This window comes from Aptenodytes patagonicus, chromosome 3 (genome assembly GCF_965638725.1).
Source record: "Aptenodytes patagonicus chromosome 3, bAptPat1.pri.cur, whole genome shotgun sequence".
In the NCBI taxonomy this organism is placed as follows: domain Eukaryota; kingdom Metazoa; phylum Chordata; class Aves; order Sphenisciformes; family Spheniscidae; genus Aptenodytes; species Aptenodytes patagonicus.
In genome coordinates, this window is record NC_134951.1 from 97,498,135 (window position 1) to 97,523,432 (window position 25,298).

The window sequence follows — 25,298 nt, forward strand, 5'->3', positions numbered from 1 at the left end:
TTCTTCAGTCCACGGAGTTTCTCTGAAACTTGTAGCACAACGTATGCGGTTGTAGTTGTTCCACCCCGGGCTTGGTACAGGCAAGTAGTTGATGCCGTGGCATGTTTCTCTGCCTGTGGGAAGTTTGCCCCTGCTAGACAGAGGAAACGTGAAGAGGTGGATTTTTGGTATATGTACAAATACCTGTATCTTCTTCCCATGCTGCAAGTTCACTTCTCCTAGCAGTGACAAGAGGGCATTCATTTCCCTAAGCCAGCACCTTTTGTGATAGGACTGTCCATCTTGTATAATGACTGAATTAGTTGGTCGTTCTTGGAGATCTTTATAATCTGTTAATGACGGAAAAAAGGGAAGCATCCGATTAAAATGCAAATTTGAAAGCATTTAGAAAAGCTTTGGAGGAACAGGCTAATTAAATACTTCTAATCGAAGGGAGAGGATATACAACTCTTGCGAATATGATGAAAGCATGCCTTTCCCCCTTCAGATTTGGAATATAAAATGTACTTGAATCTTCAAAGAAAGGGATTTTCATTATTTGTATAGCTCTTGTGATTCTAGAATGTGGGTACAGCGTTTGCTGCTGCAATACAGGGTTGGGGTCGTAAAGGGTATGTCTTCTGATGCATACTTAGTACCCAGCCTTTTCTGATGCTCTGCCTAAGGCTTAAGCGCTAATACCACATAATGAATTTCATACAATGGTTGATTTCTTCTCAGCTGCAATGTATCAATTGGCAGAATAATACATATGTATTACATATGTATTACAACACTGTAATACATATCTTAAATGGTTTGGAAATATTCGCATTGGATTGTCAGTCATTCCCTCCTTCCAGAAAAACCTAGGCTTTATGCTTTCACACATGGTTTATCCAATAGTGGTTTCATCAGATCTGATGGATATATTAATTAGGTAATCAGGTTTCATACTTATCTAAAGCCCTGCTGACCACCCCTCTGTAATTTACCAGCTAAAAGAGATTTTGCACTTAAATGTGATGCACTGGGCAATATTGCTGTTCTATCAAAAAATATTTTGCTTTGGAAAATAGTCAACATTATGGCATCCAGTATTTGCTCTTTAGTAGAGAAATTCTCAGCTGCAGAATAGAATATCTGGGGAAGTGAAAAGATTCGCTGACTGCAGTTGATACAGTACCTTTCACTTGCTGCTCTTTTCATCTTTGTGTTGTGCTTTTCAAATTATAATCCATTGCTTATTGATGGAGAATGCAGAACATGTAATTTTTAATTTTTTTTTTAAAGGTGGAATGTTGTTGAAAGCATCTATCTGCTGTGTATAGCACCTGTTACTGGCTTCTGTCCTTTAAGCACTCAAATGTGATTAATTTAGCAAGCACTGTTTTGAGGAGCAAATAAGAGTAGGAGAGAGAACCAGTCTTTTGGGTTAGTATCCTTTTTTTTCTCAGCCCCTATTGCATTCATTTGGGCTGTGCTTTCTTCTGTCACAGGAGTCACTCAGCTGCCGCTTGGTCTTTGTGATGATGCAGTATTGTGTGGCTGCAAACTACTACTGGTTGCTGGTGGAAGGCATGTACCTGTACACGCTGCTGGTACTTTCAGTCTTTTCTGAGCAGAGAATTTTTCGGCTTTATCTCTGCATTGGCTGGGGTAAGTTGATCTTTCCATATGTCCGCCTGTGGCTGCTTGCATCGGCAGATGGTATAATAGGAAAAAAACATTGTGTGTCTATCGTAGTGCTGCCCAGTTCAAGTCCTGCACTCTCCATTCCCTTTTTGTTCCTGATCCCTTATCTTGTTTGAGCTGGAGGATGCTGGGCCAGCACAGCTCCTGGATGCTTGCAGCGGAGAGTCTGTGGGTTTGTAACAGAGGGACTGTGTGGCACCACAGAAACTCCCTAAACCTGTGGCGGGCACATGGTACTTTTCCTGCAAGACATCAGCTTCCCAATACAAAAGATGTGTGGGTGGTTCCAGGTGAGTGTGGACTTTCCTGGACTGCCCTGCTTCATCTCCTGAAAGTTTCCCATTACGTTCAAAGATGTGTTAACTACCTGTGGTGCAAAATGGCAATGATGCCTTGTGTCTAGTTGAGGATAACAGTAGAGAAATGGTGGCAGCGTGAGATAGGGGGATGCAAAGGGGCTGATGAACGAGGTGCTGCTAGCAGGGAGATGACCTGCTCTGCCCACATAACCAACCTGACAAGTAATGATTGTCGGGCAAAAGAGTGGTCAGGGTGCACGTGCCATGGACGTGTGTGTGCTTGAGACTAAAGACTGTGATGCCTTGAAATCAGTTGGTTGAGCCAGAGTCGCCTTCTGTAGAAATGGTGAAGCTTTGATTCTTTCGCTGTCCAGTTAGCCTGAAAATATATTACTGTTCAGGATTAATCCTATTTTTGGAATGATCTCTTGTGTGCTTTTATTGTGTTCTCTCCCTTCCTCTTCTCTCCCCTCCCCTTTTGGTGGAAATCAGGCGACTTTTGGAAAGCTGAAAGTAAATCCAAATAAATACCACAAGTACTTTCACGGATACTAGTTTGAACATTTAAATTGCTTTGACTGTCCTTCTCTCTATGGATTTGCCAACTGTGAACATTCTAGCAAATTAGTTCACTGGTAAAATGCATATAAATGGCTCACTGTGAATTACTTAATTCTACTGAACAGTGATATATGAGGAGCAAAGGCTTTCTGGCACATCGATGGGAATAAATAAATGCAAGTAATAGCAGTTTGCTGCTGGAGATTTTTAGTTAAGAAGTTCTATATCTTCCATTATTGTTTTATATAGGACATGCAGCAAAAGCAACAGCATCTTGTATAACAGTTGAACTATGTATGTTTTAATCATATTTTATGAATAGCCATACACTCAATTAAAACAAAAAAAAAAGACTGGGGAGCTGTCCTGAAGCACTGACTGAGGGCATGAGAGGAAATGGAAAAGAAATTAGAGCAAAATTCTATGTAGCCAAATTCTGAGGGTATTGTGGTGTTTTATAAACAAAGGATAGCATGGTTTCGATCTGAATCACTTCTAGTTAGAGTTTGTCTCTTGCAAAAGCAGAAGGCAGAAACAGAAGATGCTATTTGGTTTTTCTTCTTCCTTTACAATGGAAGTTTTGCTACTGTATATTGAATTTCTGGATGAGTTTGTGGAAATGAGTGGCAATGCCAGAACTTGGCACTGGATATATGGGTTTCATCCAAGCTTCCTAGAAAAGCTCTGCCTGTGCCATTCAGTCCTCATCTGTACAGTTTCTTGCTATTGCAGCCATGGCTGCATGTGCAAACCTTGCCAATGATTCTCCATCTTCAAATGCAGAAGTATCTGCTATTTCAGTGCTCCCAGATTAGTTATACCAAATAACAGTTTTGTCTCTAACAACTGGAAAGAGATGACGATTTTTTTTTCCACTCTTTCTTGCTGCTTCACTGGTTATTCCATTTTTTGGGTGCTCAGGTCCCTCACCAGGTGCCTTTCTGCTGTATGCAATGCTCAGAAGATTTTTTTGAGCAGCTTGATAGCCTCAGCATAATGCCAAGGCTTCAGAGAGCCAGTAGGTTCCTGTTTGAGCTGAGAGTCCTGCTCTTTGAAATAGTTTATCAACTGTAAAAATAAAGCTGGATCAAAAAATAAATATCTACTTGATTGTCAGAGCTGATTTGATACCCTGACCCTTTGTTCTGTTAATGAATTATCCTCTTACAGGATAATTTTTTAACTTGTTCATTACTCATCATTTGATGAATATTTATGTTTTAAAATTTTGTACATGTATTGTTCACAAACTTAGGGGGTGTTAGTCATTTCATGTTGTTATTTCTTCTAATTATAACTGGACTCTGTGATCACTCACAGACCATATGGTATTGTTTTTGCTGTCTGAATAGCTTCTGCAGTCCCCCATGTGATCACATATGTTTGCGCTTGTACTTCTCTCAAATGTACATATGAATAAAACTGTATTCTCCTCAAGGTTTTTGTCCACCTGAGTGCTTGCACATACTCTTGGTCATGATGTTTGCCCTGTTGTACTTCTTTCGAGGAACAACAGGTCTCAGAACAAAGAGGAAACTAGAGCAAGTTATTTCCTCAGGTAATCCCAAGCAAAACTGTAATGTAAGGGCCAGCTTTAAAATAGGTAGAAATGTCCCAATACCTATTTCTCTCCAAGCTTTTAAACCGCTATATTATAGTGCTATATTTTGTTACAATGGGGGAAAAAATCCACGTAATTGTGTAAATAAAAAGTACTTCTCCCATTTTTATGTCTAACATGATCATTTCGTCTCAATTCAAAACATGGAAAGGGTAAACCTGCTTTTCAAATAGAAACATGTAAAAGGTACCATACTTAGTCTGTGTTTTCCTAGGAACAGTTAGCAGACAGTGAGGAGTGTAAAGAAAAATTAATAAATATTTCCCAAATATATTTTTGCTATATAATAATATCAGGTCAGTTCTTAATGTTATTGGACAGTAGCCCATTTAGTATCAGTCCAAATGAGTAATTATTCTTTGCTGTTGAAGTGTTTTATAAGGGGAAAAAATCTGTTTATCTTGTGTTATTGTACTTTGCAAAAGCTAGAAAAGTTATAAAATCTTGATAGACCTAAGGAAATATGTAGTTTTACGAGTTGGGAGTCATTTATATTGACATCGTGTATATTGATACGATTCTATAAACCTTCCTGATCACTTATGAGGTCACTTTATTCCTGTAATGGCCACTTCCTTGCTGAGATTTCACGCCATACTAGGCTTTGAGATGGCAATGTGAAATTTTTTGTATTTCATATAACGTGGAAAATGTGTATGTCGTCTTTTTCTTTGTAAAAGCAGACTTTCATACATTTGTGTCAACCCCGAGTTCCACATACCTTACTGCAAAAACAATGGTTTATGCCATTTTCAAAGCTGATGGGGGGGTGGGGGAACAGAAACACTAACAGCATCAACAAACAAAATTCTTAATAGGCTAATGGCAGGGCAGGTAGATGAGTTTGTTCCCTTCAGTCTGGAGGTCAGCACAACAGCAGCTAAACAGGATGTTGTTTCAGATAGTCATCACTTGCAGGAAAAAAAATCTGTTGCTATACATTGCTGGTACCTGGTGCTTCCTTCCTCTGGCATAAGAGAAATCCTTGCCCACAGATCTCACCTTCTAGAGAGAGCAAAACATTTGCAGAAGAAGCGGGGAAAGAAAACAACGTAACTACAGAGATCAAGATTTTTTTTGTTTGTTTGTTTCTCGGTGCGCAGACTACTTTTAAATCAGGGTGTCCAGGACACCAACTCAGTGTTCATCGTGCCTGAGCCCAAGTGAAGGGTCGCTGAGCTTGACATTGACTTCAAGCAGCTGTGTCAGTGCTGTACAAAGTAGTCTCCAGAGAAGAGCAGTTTATACTGTAATGCTGCTGTATGCATCTTTCAGCAGCTTTTAGTGGAAAAAGGACCTGTTCACATTCAGAAGTGGGGAGGAGTGGGGAAACAACAGCAACATCCCACAGTGACTGTGTGCGACATCCAGGCGGGAAGAATGACAGGAGACAATTTTTAGCACTAAAGGCAAAGAAAAAGATGTTAATAAAAAGATAAACATTCTCTGAGCTTCTATGGCAATTTTACACCCAGCTGCACTTGCAGCAGGGAAACTGCCATAAAAAATAAATAATCCCCTTCCTTCCAAGCCCTGGCAATCCAAACTTGCTCTAAGGAAGAATACTTTGAGGGAATGAGGCTATTAAAAGCTATTAAAGGCAGGAAGCTTGGTTAGGGTGTCAAAATCTACATCCTGATTGCAACGAAGATCTGACTGGAACAGAGCCAGTAAGTAACCTTCCTTCTGAAGCTCAGTATGAACTCTGTAGCAACAGGATGCATTCATTGCACTAACCACTTCTTGTCTGTTTTCAAATGAAAACTGTTTCAGACAAGGATGTGAAAGTGGGGTTTGTGTCCAGACTGATCTTGGTAGGAAATGAATCTGTCAGGAGTTTCTCTTAATTCTCTTCACTCTTTGTCTTCTGGATTAAACTCTTTCACGCTTTTCCTTTTTTGAAAAGAAAAACATTTCATCTTTTCTTCTCACATCTTCAGTGCTCTTACTCTTTCTACATCTAGTCATATTTATTTATCACTTCTTTCAGTTCCTCATCACATACTTCTTGCGTTCATATGTCAAGCAACTGATCGAGTCAGACCGTCCTGGATGGTTTCTGAGAAAGAGGAGGATTGGAGTTCTTCTGGCTTGTGTGCCTGATTGTCTCAGAGGTTGAACTTCTCACCACGTGGAAACCAGCAATGTCAGGTTACATCTGAAATACGAGCTTATACACAAACTCATCAGTCCTAAAATGCTGTATTTGAAATATGTCCTTATTTAAGGGTCTCGGTAGGATGGCAGTACTCTGGTCCTACAGAGACAAATTTACTTCAGGAAGAATCTCTAATCAGCATGTGAGGATGAGGGGAGCCTCTCTTGCTCCTCATACATCTTTCTCCCCTGAAATTGCCTTTATGTACAATGCAAAGCTAGAAATACTGTGTGTCTGTAAGAATGAAAACTTGCTTGCACATTGGGATAAGAATGAAAACTTGCTTGCACATTGAGATAAGGGAAAGAAGGAAAGGTGGTATGGAATAGCACCACCTGGTGACACCTTTCCATGGTAACTGCTACTTAGTGGACTCCAGAACAAGCCTAAGCTTTTCTGTTACCAAAATATCTCAGACCCATTAAACAGAGAGACTGATTTCTACATGCTGTTACCAGGGCATGGTAGCTTCCATTAGCAGCTCCACAAATTGCTCTCCTCTGCTCGTTAGGAACAGTGGAGCATTGTGAAAATGTCAACCAAACGGTGGTTCCTATGCAGAATTTCTCACAGTTTTCTTCTCTTACCCACCCCATCCTATTATCATTCTGGATAATGCCTGGTTTTCCAACTTTTTTTTTTTCTTACTATGGAGACACCTGGCCAGGTGTAGAATATGTAAGCTAGAGTGAAAATAAGTAGGTCATGCTGCTTATCTATGCAGTGGGGTGTTAAGATGTTGATTTGGCAGTTCCATTACTTTCTCATCATGTATAATATATATTATTATTGCAGCCTGTAATTCATATGCCCTGTCCCCTATCATTTGAAGTTGAACTTTATTAGCTGAGCTGTCGGCGTGCTTATTTCCGAGCACACTTGACAGATTTCATAATTTCCATGTAGTGTTCAAAGATTTTTGGTCAGTTATCAGCCTGCAAGAATTAACGTGGCAGAGGCTATTATGAGCAGGCTTGCAGTTTCTGGCATCTTCAGCAGTGATGCAGTACAGACAAAAGTAGACATTACCATTTCCAGAATTCAGAGACCTTTCTGTGGTCAGTTTATCTGGGAAAAGATCTATCTCGGAGCTTTCTGTATGACAAAAAGCAAAACCAGAAAGAGTTCAGCCTATATCTTAAATAGTGCATCCTATAAATAGGTGCAGTTTTTTCCTCAGATATCTGATATTCTTTGAATAGCAGCAGCAAGAGAAAGAGGTGTAAGACTGAAACTCAAATGCACCAAAAGAGCTGCATGTTGGGAGCCCAGGACTGGAATACAACACTGATTCTGTTAATGAGTGATAGTCATCTGTGGAGTTTATTCAAGGAGCTGTATACAGTTTGCTTCCACTGCCTGCTCAAGCCAGCCAAATTTCTCTTGACTGAGTGAAGTAACCAGAATAATATTTGCATTTGTGCCAGTTAATGCAGGTTAATTAGGTATCAAGATTGTAAATTAATCTGCGGAGAGCCTCAGTGATCCTTGCAAACTACAATTATTGCAGAGATGCTGCAGACTTGCTCTTTTGCTGTTGTGAACGACTTCTACAGACTTGAGGTGGATTAAGGAACATTCTTGGGACAGTCTCTTCTTTAGATCTTGACTAGGGCTTTGGAAAATTGGGTGCATTCCCATCTGCTGAGAGTGTGTCCCAGACAGTTTTCAGAGCCACCCATTTCTTAGGACAAGACTTTGTGAATTTGGTAGATGTCAGATGGTATCCATGTAGAATTTGCACTGATGTTCAAAGCTTACATGTATGTATTGCACTGTTAAGTCTTGGTGTCTCACATTAAAATGTGTATTGCTAGTATGGAAAGTAACGTGACTGATGGTGTTGCAACACCAAGGTACCAGGGGCCTCCATCACAAGCGGGAATGGGCAGAGGATGTTGAGTAAGTCACCTTGTACGTGCTGCTTATTAATTTGTACAATATTTGCGTAGCAGGATGCTGATGCCGTTCAATAATACCAGCCTCTCCCTAGCTAGACTCCTTTGAAATATAATATTAATAACAGATTCTCAATTCAAATGTCAAGTAATGCAATTAAATATGGAGAGATTTCTGATGTATCCAGAAGATGGAGATATCCACAAATCGTTATCGTTATCACTTGATATGTCAGTTCCCTCCACAGACATACAGCCTTTGTGCTCTCAGTGTTCGTATCTTATGCTGTAAGTTTCATATTAAGAGGTCTTAATTCTCAGCAAAGTCAAGAAAGGAATAATTCAAATTATAATTAGTTTCTATGAATCAAAGGCTCATTTGCGTTTGGAAGTGATTTGCAATAAGCCTGTTCTTAATCTTTTATGCCACTATCAAAGCAGCACGGAATTCTAGTAACTTTGCTTCCAAAATATTGTGTACTTTCAGTATCAGGTACATCCATGGAACATGGTTGAACACGGATGTTCAACCACTTGCCCAATAATCTCTACTCAATTCATTATCTTTGCTATTATTCTAATTATTAGTATTTTTTTCTTGCTGCTCTTCATTCTCTTTTTTTTTAACTGATTAAGGAGAATAATTGGGTCTTTTGTGTCTGTAGTATTTAGCTGTTCTGATAGTAGAGAAAGAATACAGTACAACAAGAGAGAAGGTTTTTACTGATAATACCCACTACAGATACTGCTTGTAGATTTTCAGACTGCAAGAGATTACTGATTTCCCTGTGGCTTCTGCTGTCAGGAACTGTGTATTTGCTCTGTGCAGTGCTTACTGCTGCACACTGATGTTCTTATGGTCTCTTACCATATTGGTTCTTAAGAATGCAATAACAGAGCACATTAAACGTTGCCCTTCCTATACAATGTACATACAGCATCAGACACTACCCAAGGAGGTACACAGAGGAATTAGACCATCTTGACCCATCCTTAGGCAGGAATTCCTCATCCTGCTCGTTGAGTCTCAACCTGCTGTCCTTCCTTGTGGGCTTTTTTGGCATTCCCTCTACTGAGTATTGGTTGGTAGATGCACTTTAAAATTATTTTTCAAGACCTAGGCGTTTCAGAAACAAAAGAAATTAATTTGAGAGCCTTTGACATTGTAATGACTGCCAGCTTATTTGGCTTTTCTCTCTTCCCTTTACACCCCAGATAAACTGAACAACCATAGCACGTGCACTGTCAGGGAAGCGTAGGACCAAGCCTCTTCTCAAGACCAGATGCATCTGCTGTCTTTGTTGCAGCCACTCACGTCCATGCCAGTGCTGCAGCCCAAACTTGGGAGCTCTCTGCAGGGAAGGCCTAAGCACACTTGCTATGTGTTGTGTGCCCACACTCCCCTTTGCCATCGGGGGTACGTGGGGCTGAGCGTGCTCCAGCCCCGACGCCACTAGACAGCCTGAGCTTGGTGCTGCCTGAATACAGTGTAGCTGACCCACAGGCAGAAATGTGGATGCAAAGGTTCAGGTCAGAGCGCACTGTGCTCCTCTCTAGTGTGAATATAGAGGCTTGCAGAGCTTCCAGAAATTTTCTTCCCTTGGCCCCTCTGTGAAACTTTTCACGGAAAAGCTGGTATATGCCGAGTATGGGGGTGATGGTCTGTTGTTCATTTTTCATGCCTGTTAGGAGCTAGGTGGGGGCCCAGGCAGAATGAGTTACATGTATTAGTTACTTGCAGGTTAGACAACTCCTCCCACCATTGACGGCCATCTGCGCTGGGTAGGAGCTGCAACCCTGCCACCAGTTAATTATGTTGCTCATCATGATGTGGGGGGTTTGTCCTTCTCTCTGCTTTTCCCTGTCTCTTAATGTCAGTGTCAACCTTGTCTCCTCTCTTCCCAGGTGTGCCAATGCTGTTTGTTATCCTCTGGGGAACTGTCAAGTACCTTTATGAAGATGAGGGGTTGGTTTAGTTCTGATTTTTCTAGCTATCTCATTTGTGCTGTATGTGTGCACCGGCAGGTCATTGTTTGCTTTCTGTTCAGCGTGGTTTGCTTTGGCAATGTGCTGAAACCTCACATAATTGCTTCTGTTTTGTCTGAAGGTCTTGCATAACATTTCAGAAAGGAGCATATGTTTCTTTCTGATCAGAATTTTCTGCATGTCTGAATGAATCTATCCCTTTGCAGGTCAAGGAAAGGTATGTTTTGTTTTTCTGTAGTTACAGTATCAACAGTAGAAGTCATCATACCCAGCCAAGACCACTCCTGATACTGTGCCTTTGGCAGTAGCCTTTACAGTTATGCTTCAGAGGAAGGCAAAAACCTCCCACAGGATTCTGCCTGTGATTTGTAGTGGTTAGCTTATGCCTAGCAGCAGAGATGTGATTGCCTGTTCTTGTTTAATCTTCCATTATTTAGATCTTCTTAAAATAAAGGCACGTTCTCTGTCTGCTTACATTAGTCTTGCTGAAGTCAATGATAGCACACACAAGACTGCTGCAAAACACAAAATACTTCTTGTCTGCTTTAACCATAGCGGCTGTTCTGAAAAATTGCCTTTATATATGCTTTATGTACCCAATAGCTTTGTAGTTTGTTGTTTTGGTTTTTTTAAAAACAAAAGGGACGAAAGTGGCTTCCCCTTCTTAGAGACAGTGACTGCCTGGGAATGTTTGGGTAGCTTTCTTTGTGATGAAAAAAATAACTTTATGCTATTTCCTTTTTATTCTAAATGTACTATTTATTGGGTCTTCTTCTTACTTAGTTTCCAAACAACCCAGCCAGCACTTTTGTAGAGGGTCCTTTTTTCTCCCCCTCCCCACCACCCCTGACACAATCCTTGCTGGAGAGATGCTGCAATGTGAAAATTCAGTGTAGTCAGAGCCACCCCCAGACTTTTTTCTGGTGTTCGTGAGTATTAAGAACCGGCTTTTTTTTAGTGTCTCTCATAGTACTGAACCAGTTCAGTCAAAGCTGCCTTTTCTGGCTTAAGCAATGCTAGGATTTTCTGACTTTCCTTTTCAGGGTTGACTTGATAATGTTCTGTAGCAAGATTGTGGCTGTACTGATGTATTGCAAGTTTTGTTGAAATTATCAGAATAGGTATAGAGAACATGCAGCCTCTGAACAGGCGATGTTCCATGGGCATATCTTCCCATTGATGTAGAAAATGTATTCAAAGTGCTCATGCTGAGCCTCCTACATTATGCAGTGCTCAGAGCTGATTTATGTTTTCTATTAAGGAAAACTGTCACTCACTACCTTCAGCAGACCTTAAAAGGGGCAATTTTGCACTTTATTGAATTTTCTGAATCTTGTATAAATATTTGTGAAATACAGCAATAAATAACCACGTGCAGCAGCTTCTCTGAAAGGCAAGATTTCTGTGCCTTGGGCGGGCATTTGCTGGAGCAGCCAGGGATATCTTTCATACTGTTTGCCATAGCGCTGTCACCATGGTTGTGCAGCAGGCTGTAAATTTCATTTGTGACTTAACTACTTCCCTGGCTGTGAGGAATAACTGAAAGTAAATGTGGTCAGGGCTGGGAATCTGAGGCAGTCCTGTGAACGTAGCCATTTGAATGAAGGACTGAAGCCTGCAAGACTTACTTGCAGACTAGCTCCTTCTTTCCTTACCTGTGCAAGTGTAAACTCCTTTAGAAAGCAGTTGCTGTTTCAAAAAGTGAGCTATTGGAAAAGACTTTGTCTAGATTACAAATAAAATTAAAGGCAAGCTGTGCTTCTTAGTTATTGGACTGTGCCTAAAGAGCTGATACTTACACATCTTTGTTTCTATCTGCAATTAATTACGGGAGCAAGACAGCCAGCCTGCAATCTTTTTTAAAAATGGAGCCATTCAGCTGTACCTCTTCAAGGTAAAAATTCAGTGTTTTAATTTTAGAAATGAAAACACTTTTGATTTTGCTGCAGATTGGTAAGCAAAGGCAGAAACTTCCCAGTAGGATTTGTTTCACTGGATCAATTCTCTGTTCACGGCTCTGAGGCTATTAGTTGCCAAGCATCTTCTGAGGGGTGCTGAGCAAACTGCAGGGATAGATCCCAAACACAGTAGATGTTGGTGTATTTATCAGTGTGGCAATCCCAGAAAGCACAAATGAACAAGAAATCATGTACAGATCTATCAGTTTTATTTTCTGGACACTTTAATAGCCGTCGCACTTTAATTGGGCTCTAATAGCGTTTTTATTGCATATATCTGTATAAATTTAAAAGAAGCTAAAACTGCTCTGTGCCACAGGAAGCAAATTAATACACACAGAAACGTAGCAGAGTTAATGTAAAGAATCATTTCTCAGCCTCCATCATTATCAGGAAATTTTAAAATTGCCTCTTCTACTGCAGCTAGTCAGAAAATTAGAACTCCACTTCCAGCCACGCCTATTATCCCACTGGTCTTAAGGGGTTCAAATAAAATTAATTTAAAGGCTCCATGAAGCTGGCTCCCAGTCACGCCTGCCAATTAAGAAGTTCTTCTGTTACTCAGATTCCAGCTCAGGTATGCTGACTGCACACAATATGTACACCTTTTTTCTCCAGTGTCTAAAATACAATTGAATTGTAGGTTGTGGAGCTGCTGGTTGCAATAATATGCTTGTTATATGCATTACACTGAAATTGAAAGGAAAAATAAAATCCTGAGCCCTTCTCGGGCTTGCAGTACCTGCAAGGGAATATGGAATTGCCACAGCCAGGCTGCTTCACTTTCCTCTCTAGTATGTGAGCGCATGTGGGTGTGGTGTCGTAGCATGGATCCCTGCCACGTGCTACACGGTTTGCTAGTTTCTGTCAAGTTGACTGTCCCGTTACAAGGTTGGGGAGGGTTTACTCTCCACCAACATCACCCAAGCTGAAGTTTCCATAGGCTGGTTAAGAAACCCTAAGGAAAATTGAGCATACGTATGTTTTGACAGATGAGATTTGGAGGTGAAGAGAAACTTGTTTTGTGAAGGAACCTATGTTTTCTGTAGTGCTGTTTCATAGTTCATGTTTCACAGCCTGTGTAGCTCAGAAATCTGCTGGCTTTACTGATGACTGTTGCTTTTGAGTAATGCTGAGCAAAATGGCAGGAGGCTAACAAAGTTATTTCATAGAAATATTAAGAATGCTGTCGCTGCAGCAACAAGTGAAGTGGCATGTGAACACTGCCCCAACGCCTGGGCCATTGTGCACACGCATGGCCCATCATACAGTTGGGGGTGGCTGGCTGTGGGCCAGGGTGGGACCTAAAAGAACTAGATTTACAAACCCCCCAGTGTAAAGTTCACTTCGAACCAGTGATCCCAAACTGTGGCTTTCAGGCACCACTTTTCTTGTGATTGTTCTCCAATATTGCTCAAGGACACAGGAATTTAAAAAGCTAAAATGAGACTTATGGGGAGAATGGAGTATTGTATCGCCTGCAGCATGTTACTTACTTGGCAGAGGGCTCAGCTGGCCAACAAAAGTTGGGACCTATTGCTCCCGTCTTTGATTTTACTTGCTTGTAACTGTTAAAACTCCCTTTGGGCCTGAAACCTGTACATATATACTGAAGGAACTGGAGTTTGCTGCCTTAATTGCTTTCTCCTGGTTGAAATTAATAGGCCCTTTTTGAAAAGAAGGGCAAATAAAATAGATGACTGATCTAAATATTGATATGAGAAAAGTGATGGTAGGTAATGGAATAAAGAACTAACAAACACTTAAATAATAAGATGACCTGACATTGAAGACTGAAGAGAAATAAAAAATAATGCAGAAAGAGGATAGGAACCACGCAGGAAAGGTCTGACTCAAACAGATTCCCCCTTCTCCTTTCAGCCACATGACAAATTTGACCTTGATTTTAATGGAGTAAATCTTCACAATTAACTGATGATAACTCATAGCAAATTGTGGAGGAAGGCTTGCTTAGTGGGCAAGAAAGGTCGGCAAATAGTATCCAGTTGGATTATGATAGCTGCAATAGTACAAAGCATTCAGTGTTTCTAAGAAGCAACTGCATCTGTTTCCATGTCAGCATGATGTGCTTTCCTGGTATCTAGTCCTCAATATTGTTTTTCATCTGCATTGCTGTGACAGAATGAAAAGCGTGATATTTTAGTGATGTGCTGAAACTTTTTCTTCTTGTCTTCTTCTTTTTGCCATCTTCCTAGTTGCTGGACCAGAAACTATAACATGAATTACTGGTTAATCATCAGACTGCCCATTCTCATCGCCATTGGGGTGAGTATGGGATGCGTGCAGTGAGCTGGCAGATTTCCACGAGAACGGGACATGATATAGTACAAAGAGCAGATGTGCACATGGCTGTTGTGCATGTCCAAAGGCTAATAACCTTTGAGGCTATTGACATTTTCATTCAGAAATGTGATTTTATAAAACCAAATTGGTTTCTGTCACTGGAATTCTCAACTAGCATTTTGTTTGTTTAGTTTGGCCACACGCTGTCATGTTGTAGTGGCAGCACATGATAACAAATGGCATGCCACAGCAATCCAGTTAACTCCCCTGTGTGCAGAAAGCTACGGCAGGTAGTACAGGGAGGTAGAAGATAACATTCCAGGTACTGGGCTACAGAAGAGCAACAAATTGTGTGGCGTTTTTGAGAAATGCCATGTTCTGCAGCCACAATACTGTGTCAGTCCCAGACCTCCAGACAAGGCAAATGGGACAGCCCACACCTTTACTGTGTCTCGCTCCCCAGAGGTGTAGGTAAGCTCCCCTGCTTTGTTCAGTGAACTGCTTGTGTTTTCAAAGGTGACTTGTGCATTCACACAGGATGTATTTAGAGCACAATTCCTTAGCAAGGAGTTGAGTTCCATGGCAAATTCTGCAGCTGCAGAGTAGCAGGATGCCCAGGGACCTACACGTGCATACGCAAACCAGCTTTTTTGAACACTTATGCACGTGTGTTTCTTGATGATAATATAAATCCTTCTTTCATTTCTCCAGGTAAATTTCCTGATCTTTATCAGAGTTATATGCATCATCATCTCCAAACTACAGGCTAATTTGATGTGCAAAACTGACATAAAATGCAGGTATGTCATATGGTGCTCTGACACTTTTCGTGCTCATTAAAATGGAAGTAGACAAGGAGGTACATGAAAGGAGTGAATTGGCAAAGGTGGTTAAAGGTCACAGGCCTTGAGTGACGCACAGGTGTGGTGTCACACATTGGTATGACTGCTTGGACAGTCAGTCCCCAGAAAACCCTCTGGGTACAGCCAGGGCAGGTGTTACGCCTGCGTTATAGATAAACAGAAGGCTTGATCTCCGAGTTCATCACTTTACAGTCTTCCGTAATGCTGGCTGAATATTAATTAAGCAGATATTTTTTAAATACTTGCAGCATACGCAAGTACTGGATGTTAACATCCTTGAATGTGTCCAGAGGAGGGCAACAAAGCTGGTGAAAGGGCTGGAAGGAATGTCCTATGAGGAGTGGCTAAGGACTTCAGGCTTGTCTAGTTTGGAGAAAAGGAGGCTGAGGGGTGACCTCATTGCTCTCTGCAGCTTCCTGAGGAAGGGAAGTGGAGAGGGAGGTGCTGAGCTCTTCTCCCTGGTACCCAGTGATAGGACACGTGGGAATGGTTCAAAGCTGCGCCAGGGGAGGTTTAGACTGGACATTAGGAAGCATTTCTTTACCGAGAGGGTGGGCAAACACTGGAACAGGCTTCCTAGAGAGGTGGTCGATGCCCCAAGCCTGTCAGTGCTTAAGAGGCATTTGGACAGTGCCCTTAACAACATGCTTTAAGTTTTGGTCAGCCCTGAATTGGTCAGGCAGTTGGACTAGATGATCATTGTAGGTCCCTTCCAACTGAAATAGTCTATTCTATCCTATCCTATTCTAATTTGGAAAAAATGAGTGATAGAAATAAAAGCTTTAACGTCAATGAAGATCGAGGCAGGGGTCATTTTGAGTGTTCCTCCTTGTTCTTCTTGCCAATTGTTATTGGGACAAACTTTCAATCTTGAATGCATAGGATGTTTCAAGACAGATGTCGGGGTTATCGCAGAAATGTTCAATTTTTATTTTGCAGGCTTCACCCTGTCCGTGTCTGTATTCTTCCTGTTATTTAATCACCTTGCTAAGATTCATGGTCACATCCTTCATTTCTGCATCTTAGACAATACTTTTGTATTTCAGTCTGAAAAATAATGTAGAAATAACAAGTTAGCTATTGAATTAACCATTGTGGAGCTACGTGCTGTGGTAGCTGGACCGCTACTGGCGGTTGACTTAGCTAGTTTGAAGTTGGGTATTTCAACGCTGCAGCCTTCTAAGCTAGACACAGCATGTATTTTAGTGCATTCCCATCAGAGTACAGAGTTGCCTTGTATGTTACCTACCTTCTTCACCTCATGTGAAATTTTGGAAATCCTAATGCGTGCTTAGAGCTCAAAGCAGAGAAAAGGACTCGTTTTAATGAGCTGTAGGCTTTGCTTTCATGCCTACTGGTTTTTTGGATATATGTGACCTTTATTTGCCAGGGTAAAATTTGTGGTGGTGGAAGGGGGGGATTTTCCAGTTCTGATGGCTTGAAGCCATTTAGAAGTCTGACTGTAAATTTAGCCTGTCAAGGGAGAAAGCCCTTGCCCTCATGACTTCTGCAAGCAGCAGGAAGGTTTGATGCAGGCGAGCCATTTCTCAGAGGTGCATGTTCATTCATTTCTTCATGTCACGTGTTCAAAAATCTGGTGTGTAAACAGAAAGGCTTTATCAGAAAAGGATTTACCCAGCAATAGAGCCTTCTTCACTGATGAAGACTATAGTCTTGGTGGTCCGTCCGGAGGTTGGTGGTTATAGCCAGAAGCTTTGGGGATGTCTTTTACCCAAAAGAGTTCAGTTCATTGGTATGCTTTTGATGATAACAAGACCAGTAGTCAGAGATTCCTTTATCAGATTTCCACTCCCCCCCCTTCTTTTCTGCTCAAAGACACTGGAAAAGATTTTGGTTGGAGGGAAGATAGAACTGCTATGTTGGAATGTGTTATTTTAAACAAGGACCAGTCTAGGTGCCCTAGAAAACCACTAGCTTAGATACGTTTGTGTATAGAAATCAGAAAAGTGTTTTCTCTCAGGCCAATCTTTCCTTCACCTCTCTCCTGTTGCCCATTCATTTGATGAAGTGAGAGAGCTCACTGTTCAGTATGGCAGCAAATCCCTTTTTCTCTACAGGACTGGAGTTGTGGAGAAACTTCTCCCCTTGCTCAGGGAAAGGATTTTCTTTAGGGAGGTCTTAATTACCCAGCATGCCTTTTCATAGGACTTTGCATGGCTTCCTGTTTAAGGCAGAGCTCTCCAAGTATCCCATCTAGAACAATTAGCATTCATTAACTAAGCTAAGGGATTGCTGTACATCTACACAACTCCGTTTTTTTTGCCCAGGCGGTGTCTCCAGAGCCAATTCAGCATCAGCCTCCCACTTCTACCTCTATCTCAGGCAGGTGGTGGTGGAGCAAAGCCTCCATCATAAGACTTGCTGGCAAGCTGCTCATTTAAACAAAAGCCCCCTATCCCCTAATGCAGTGGTCTGCCTAGGTCCACTAGAGATCTGCATTTCTGCTTACCTGTATGTGTAAACTGTTTAATTTCAATAGTTGCTTTGATTCACCATCCCTCAGTCCTTGTTTCGAGGACATTGGCAGGCCAGTGGATGGGCTGACAGGAGCCTTGCGCTTGGTATATAATAACCCCATGCAGCAGTACAGGATGGGCACTGACTGGGGACAAAGCATCTTTACAGAAGACCCAGGGATGCTGATTCAGGCTGACTGCATACTGGGCTGCACTAGCAGGAGCATAGCCAGAAGGTCAAGGGAAGTGACTGATCCCCTCCATTCAGCACTTGTGAGACTGCTTCTGGTGTCCAGGTTGAGGCTCCCCAATACAAGAAAGACACTGTGTCCTGTTCCTCCAGCCTCATGGGACTTGCATCAGTTTTGCACCAAGCTGGTTCAGGGGCTAGACCAGGTGGCATAGAAGGAGGTGCTGAAAACTGGGTTTATTCAGTCTGGGGAACAGAAGACTAAGCAAGGATTTAATTGCAGTCTCCAGCTACCTAATGGTGGTTATACAGAAGATGGAGCTGGAGTCTTTTCAGAGGTGCACAGTGAAAGGACAAGGGGCAGAGGTCACAAATTATAGCAAGAGAAATTCCAATTGCATGTCAGAGGTGAAAAAAAAATTCACGAGAGAGGTCTGATGCTGGAAGAAAGGCCCAGAGAGGCTGTGGAGGACCTTGGAGATATTAAAACCTTGGCTGGACACAGCCCTGAGTAACCGACTGTGAACTGGAGTTGGACCAGAGACTTCCAGAGGTCCCGTCCAACCTGAATGATTACATGATTCAGAATAGCAGCCAACAGCCCTACGGCACGCAAGATCTACTGACAGCCCTGCTAGTTGAGTGATTTTTGTATCTACTGAATTGTCTCAAGACAGGTTGTTGTGAGACGTTGATAGGTTCTGTGGCCCAGGATAGCCCTATAAACTCCCGTGTGAGGCTCAGGCATCTTTCATTATCCTGTTGGGTGGCTAGCATGTATGTCTATCAAAAGAGAGTTAAGGACCATTCTTGTGAATGTCTTCCTGTGGTTGTATGCCTAAGCATTGCTTTGTCACAGGTGAAAAATGTTTTATTTCAGGTTGGTTTGTATTTTTTCCTTTGATAGCTGTGTCTTTGAACTTGCTGTTTAAATCATGGAGTCATCACTCACTTTAAGACAGTTTAACTGCTTTTACAAACTGTTCTGCAGTTACAGTAAGTTACAATGTTTTGAAGATTCAACACACCACAGAGGTGGGAAGGAATAGCAAGTACTCCTCCCTTTGCCAAAATATTTTTAAAAGACTCCAATTATTGATAGATTATTTCTTTCAGGCCATCAACAAGGTAGGTTTTGGTCATCTTTCTCACTTACAGATGGGGAAAAGGATACACAAGAAGACATCTCGGGTACAAGAAAGCACATGGCCTCCTCCTGAGTTTGGAAGAAGATTTTCCAGGTGAAATACAGCCAGTAGCTGAATACAGAGCTTTGGTCTCAGCAGGAAGTGGTCTGCAGTGGAGCGGCAGGGGCAGTTAAAACATGTTGAAACCTACTGAGGTTATTTTGAGGATTTTTTTTTTTTTTTTTCTGCGGCCTCTGGAGGAGGACCCTGTGACACAAAGTGGTGCAGTGACTTACCAAAGTTGACAGTGTGTCAGAAGCAGAATGCAGAAACAGTAACTCCCAGCAATCATTGGGATCAACAATGATCTACTCAGTGGCATTGTTTTTTTCTTTCTTTGTGATCTTAGGCTGGCCAAGTCTACGCTGACTCTGATCCCGCTGCTGGGGACCCATGAGGTCATCTTTGCCTTTATTACTGATGAGCATGCCAGAGGGATGCTGCGCTTTGTGAAGCTTTTTACTGAACTCTCCTTTGCTTCTTTCCAGGTAGCACTCACACTGTGCCCATGTGGATAAGATACTTTTTTAACTTCTGTTTGGGACCTGCTTTCTCTCTCATTCATTGCATGTTCCATGTTCTTTGTATTTCTCAATTTAGCACTGGGTATTACAGGATTATGACAGTGGAAGGGAAAGTATGAGGACTCATTTTTAATAGCCAACTTAGATGTTAGCGTCACATACTCTTATTTTCAATGTCTTAAATTTACCACAATAAACTGGTATTCCTATCCACATATTAAAATCTACTTCCTATGGGACACCTCAAGGCAATAATGAAATTGTCTGTGATTTCCTGTAATTGTATAATGGCATTGCTGAAAGCAAATTTTGTGCTTTCTCCAGTGTTTTTGATACTCCTTGGAAAATCTGTGCTGTGAGAGGTACCTGTCTACAGCTGTAACTGCATGTGAGGAGGATGTAGACTTACTGTGATTTTTATTTAGCTGTTGCCTTAGGTGAGGCCATTTCAAGAGAGTCTCCTTGTCTAAGAGAATCATTATTCTTCTCGTTTCCCTGCTCACCCACTCATTCCCCGTTTATCAAGCACAGAGCTGTATTTAAGTTCACTGTGAATTGTTCACTTATGAAGTGTTTATAACTTGAAACCAGGTAAGGAAAAAGAAGGGGAAAGGAATGTTTAGAAAAAAATAACAGGTTGAAGAAAACAGTAACTCCTTTTTCCTAAGATTGAGTACTTTGAGACATAGTTTGGTTAAACCTCTCCTCTGCCATCAGAGCTGACAGGGACCACAGGTTATCTCCATCTTTCAGTCTTATATGGGACATGCCAGTGTGGAGCCTCTAGCCCTCTGCAAGTTTGTTTGGCAAAGCGAGGGAACTGCTCTGCTCACTGTTCTTCTGTTGTTTGTTGATTTCAGGGGCTGATGGTTGCAATTCTCTACTGTTTCATCAATAATGAGGTAAGAGAGACACTAGTTGTTCCAATTTGCCTTATCAGCATCCACTATAGGAAAAGGAAATTGAAAATGGTCTTGAACTGCTAAATTGTCCTTGTTCGGACTTTTACTTTTTTTACAGACCCTCCTCTGTACAGCTACACAGGATAACTCCTCAGACAAATGTTGTTGGAAGGAATTCAGGCAGTATAATTTAGGGCCCCTATTTGTAGACATCAAATCTTGCAAGTTGTCTTGTTCATAATTGTATAGTTTGCACTGCTGGAGCTTTTCTTCTATTAAGAATTATAGCTGCTGCTCTTAATCTGTCTCATAGTGCTTCTTATTTGCTTGTTTTGGTGAATGTGGGAGTAGAGCCTGGTTTATTCTGAGAACTCAGCTCAGCTGGCTGGTGAGGTTGGAGAGTCCTCTTGGCTAATGCCTGTACAGTTTGGTTTCATTTGGTTTCCCTGTGGCCCAGCTACTTGAAGACATCATTGCGCTCTCATTCAAACTGAACTTCATGGAGTGGTGGGCTCTCGCACGGGCTCAGAAGAAATGTAGCCAGGTCTTTGAGTTAATTGATTGCAAGTACCATCTTCTATGGCTTCTGCTGAATCCCAGCCCTGTTGGGGGAAAGAGTATTGTTCTGTTTCAGTATTGCAGGAATCTCTCATGTTACCTTCTAAGTGATTATTATTATTCATTGATTCAGCAGCCAGGTTTGCAAGGGAAGCAAACACTACTAATTTGGCAGCACATAATATTAAGTTTAATGCATATCAATGTGCTTTACACTCATGCTAAATCTACTTTTAAACATGACACGGTAATTCAAGATCACCTATTGAGAGATAGGCCTCATCAAGGAATTGGAATAAATGGAAAAATGTTCTACTTGTGTCATTATGGCCAGGCTGGAGTCAACAGAAAAGCAGCAGGCATCCTGAATTAAGCCGTGCAGGAGACTGTTCACTTTTGCAGCTTGCGAGTAAGATTTTGTTTAAGTGAATGTGTTAATTGTACTGCTTACAAAAGTCAGAGGTAGGTAGCAGCAGGCTTTGCTCAAGCATGAATTAGAGAATATTTGTTTCAAATCCCTTGTACAGCTTTACAGGTGTACTTTAATCCTGAAATGCAGCACTGTCTACTGGTGCATCGTGTATTTCTTTTGATTCACTTTGGCTTTTGCTCATACATCCCCCGTGTATGCTGCAGCCAGGCCTCTCATGAGTAATGCCCAGTAATTTCCTCCATGTGATACAAGGGCAAAGTTACATCGTAGCCCAAACTTTATTACAAACCCTGAAACAGGTAGGCTTGTTTCATGTGAGGGAACTTATTGTGAAGTAGCCTACCTACATTTCTAAGAGGTCCTCCAAATCTCTTGTTGCTACAGTTCTCTTGCCTTCGTAATGTAATTCATAAAATCTAACCACAATGTGCTCAGCTTCACAAAAATCTGACAGACAATCCTAGGATGAATTATTTTGCTTGTTCCAACTCTTGTTAAAAGAAGGAAGAAGGATTTTGTCAAGCTCAGTCATCAGCATCCATAAAATAAATTCATGTAAAGAGTTTGGTTAGGTCAAGTCTCTTCTATTTCTTTCCTAAACTATATGAGAAATATTCTCATTTTTCCTAAACTAAATGAGAAACTGTTTTCTTTTGACAAACTATACGTGCCCGAAGACTATCCTTGTTTGCAATATGGTCTATGTTTTTGTCTGTGACTCTTTGACTCCTTTTCTTTTTCCTTAATCATACAGAATGAAAGTTTTTTGCAAGTCCTGATGCCAGATCAAGAGTAGAAATGAAGTTAGAAGTAATGTTAATGTCCTTTTCTAGTATCTACTTATGGAAAAACATTAAAATATGTTCATATTTCAGTCATATTTCACCTGAAAGATTCTGGATTTTCTCTGATACTGCTCTGAAGCCAACAGCAGAGTCTCATCAGATTGCCTGTTATCACCAATGTTCTTTGCAAAATGAGCTGGGCTTAATATGACCAGTTTTTCTGCAGTTAGTGTTGCTTTCTAGAAGAAATATTCTAAACCACAGATATGCTGCTTTTTTCCACCAGAATTAGTTTAAGCTGGTTCAGGTTTCATTCTCTGTAGTCTTGCTTCTCCTTTTTGCCTCCTTCCTATTACAATGGAAGTACACTTCACTCTCTTCTACCTTAAAGAATCTGTCCTGACTCCAGGACTCCTGAATTTTTTAATTACTGCCCAATCTTCCCTTTTTCTTTTCATTTTTTTTCATTCTCTATACAGACAATCCATTGAACTCCTCCACCAGCTCCATTCCATTCCCCACCAGCTCCATTCTATCCCATTTCAGATCTACTTTCCTTCCAATATGATTTGTTGAGATTTTTTTTTTGCCGAAGTTTAACTTTTTTGTAATCAGATTCTAGATTCATTGCCACACTCTCAACATCCTTGCCCATTAGCTGCGTTAAGCTCAATCAGCTGCTCTCTGTGAGAAGTCTCCTCCACCTTTAACCTCCATGACCATCTTTTCCAAGTTCTCATACCTCTTCCCTTTCTCTTTCAAAATACTCTACGTAAAAATTTTCCTTCTTCCCCCTTCTCACGGGAGCTTTGTTCTTGGTTCCCTTTTCCCTGTATAGCTTATTTCTGGGGAATCTTATCCACACATGGAAGTTACTAGGCTAATTATTTTGCTGAAAGATCTGTAGATCTACTTCTGTGCTCAAGAACTGCCTTTTTACAAAATAAATCTTAACCTGTTCCCTCGGCCGTACGTTCACAGCCATCTAGGCAAAAACTCAGTTCAACACAGACAGCAGAGCTGCTCTTTACCGTTTTCCTAACCTCTGGAGAGAAAACTAATATTCTGTCATTCAGATCCATTCCTAAGACATCATCTCTGATACAGTCTTTTGTTCAGGTCTTCCCATTCATTTGTCTCAATCTTGCAGGCTATTTGTATCATAGCTCTAGGATACAGCCTGTCATGTCCAGCCAGATTGAAGACTCATTTCCTTCCTCTGACTGATACTAAGATACTCACTTCTATTGCTCATTGACTTATTCTGTCAGTAAGTACGTCCATGCTTTCTTTCGGGATCTGCCTGTAAATATCTACAACTGCTTTTTCCCAGTGCTGCCTATTAAACCAGCTGTCTTCCATGTCCACAAAAGATACCAAGTACTGGGCTGGTAATACGGTCAGTTCTTCTCCTGCAGACAGTATGGTCCCTGCATTTCACTCTTTTCAGGCTGTTCTCCCTCATTCTTCTATGCCAAGCTATCCCAGACACACTGTCTTTTTCTGGTGTCTTTGTGCAGCTTTTGACACAACGACCCACAGTTATTCACAGTAAAATACAAGGTTCTATCTCAGCATCTTTCCTTCTGTCCCATTTGGTTGTGGTACCGGAGTGACAGATTCCGTTGTCAGAAACACAGAGATGCAGCTGGATGCAGAGATGCAGGACAGTATTCAGTACAAGGGCTGTAGCCCAGAGCTGACGAGCGCTGCTAGAGGTAACCACCAAGGGAAGACAATTGGTTATGTAAGGCGTTGCTCCTTGTTTCGGGCTGCCTCCCAGATTCAGTATTTCACAATGAACAAGCAGAGCAGACAGACATACAGCAGCTGGTTCCCTAGGAAGTTTCCCTCGGAGCATGAAGGTTTCAGCAGCCTGGGTATGATGACAGGCCTGCGCTGGAACTGCCATCAACCTATTTAGTCTCTTGGTGGGCAGTACCGGACCCTAAAAGGAAACAAAAAGGAACTCTCCAGAGAAGGCTCACTTGAATGGCCCACCTGTAGTGAACTTACTTCCAGGCTGAAGTACGCACCATAATGAATTGATTACTGTAGTTGCACTCCTGCCTTTTTCTAGAATAAAAAAGGTTCAATTTTGTGTCCTCTGCCTTATGTGTTAAAAGCTAATGGAGGTTCTTACTTCAGTCAAGTGGCAAGAACTTTGCCCGTGGAACAGGAAGATCTAAATTCTGTTCTTGTTTAGCAGTTACAAGACCCTGGATAAACTTCCAAATGAGTACAGAGGTTACACAGTTTAACCCAGAACCTGTGACTGGATGAGCATATTTTGTAGCTTTAAAAAAAGCTAGTATCTGGAATGAGATATTGTAATTGATATTTAAAAAGGGGGGAAAACTACAGTCTTTAACATGCTTAATTGTTGGGTTTGCAATTCTGAATAAAGCTTCATTTTTGTATGGAATTAAAAAAAAGTAAATATTCAAAGAACAAAAATAATCCAAGACATAATACTATTTAAATCAAACCAGAAGTTAAAACAGAACTCTTAGGAATACCTGTGGTGACAGTATCGAGCAGGAAGCCAGTCTTCTCATTCATTTCATGGCTGATAAGCAAAATCAACTTAATTGTTAGTACTGGTAGGGCATAGAGTACATTCAGTATTGCAGTTGAATACAATTTAGAATAAAATAATGAAGATAAGATTTCCTGGTGCATAGAAGAGCTTTATTTTTCCAAGTAAAAGTGAATGCTGTCATTATTTTAATATGGAATACCCTACAATAGACTGAGATAATTGGATAATTTGAGGCAATAATATTGCAGGTTTAAAGCATTGCCAGCTTTTCTCAGTAGTATGGTATCTTTATTTTTTCCTTGCTCTTTTCTAATGGAGTCATTTAAAGACCTGATTGGTTCTACATTCATTCCTTTTGTTTCCTTCTTTGCTTCTGTT

The 25,298-nt window shown here is 41.2% G+C and overlaps 1 protein-coding gene across 1 annotated transcript in view; it reads left to right on the forward strand.

The window, feature by feature from the left end:
* Positions 1 to 25,298, forward strand: part of GLP1R (glucagon like peptide 1 receptor) — an 87,824-nt gene that overhangs the window by 61,878 nt on the left and 648 nt on the right. Inside the window, exons 7-12 of the mRNA XM_076335552.1 lie at positions 1,479 to 1,638; positions 10,117 to 10,177; positions 14,372 to 14,441; positions 15,171 to 15,259; positions 19,526 to 19,664; positions 20,561 to 20,602. Coding sequence (XP_076191667.1) covers positions 1,479 to 1,638; positions 10,117 to 10,177; positions 14,372 to 14,441; positions 15,171 to 15,259; positions 19,526 to 19,664; positions 20,561 to 20,602 — 561 coding nt within the window. The remainder of the gene's footprint in view (positions 1 to 1,478; positions 1,639 to 10,116; positions 10,178 to 14,371; positions 14,442 to 15,170; positions 15,260 to 19,525; positions 19,665 to 20,560; positions 20,603 to 25,298) is intronic.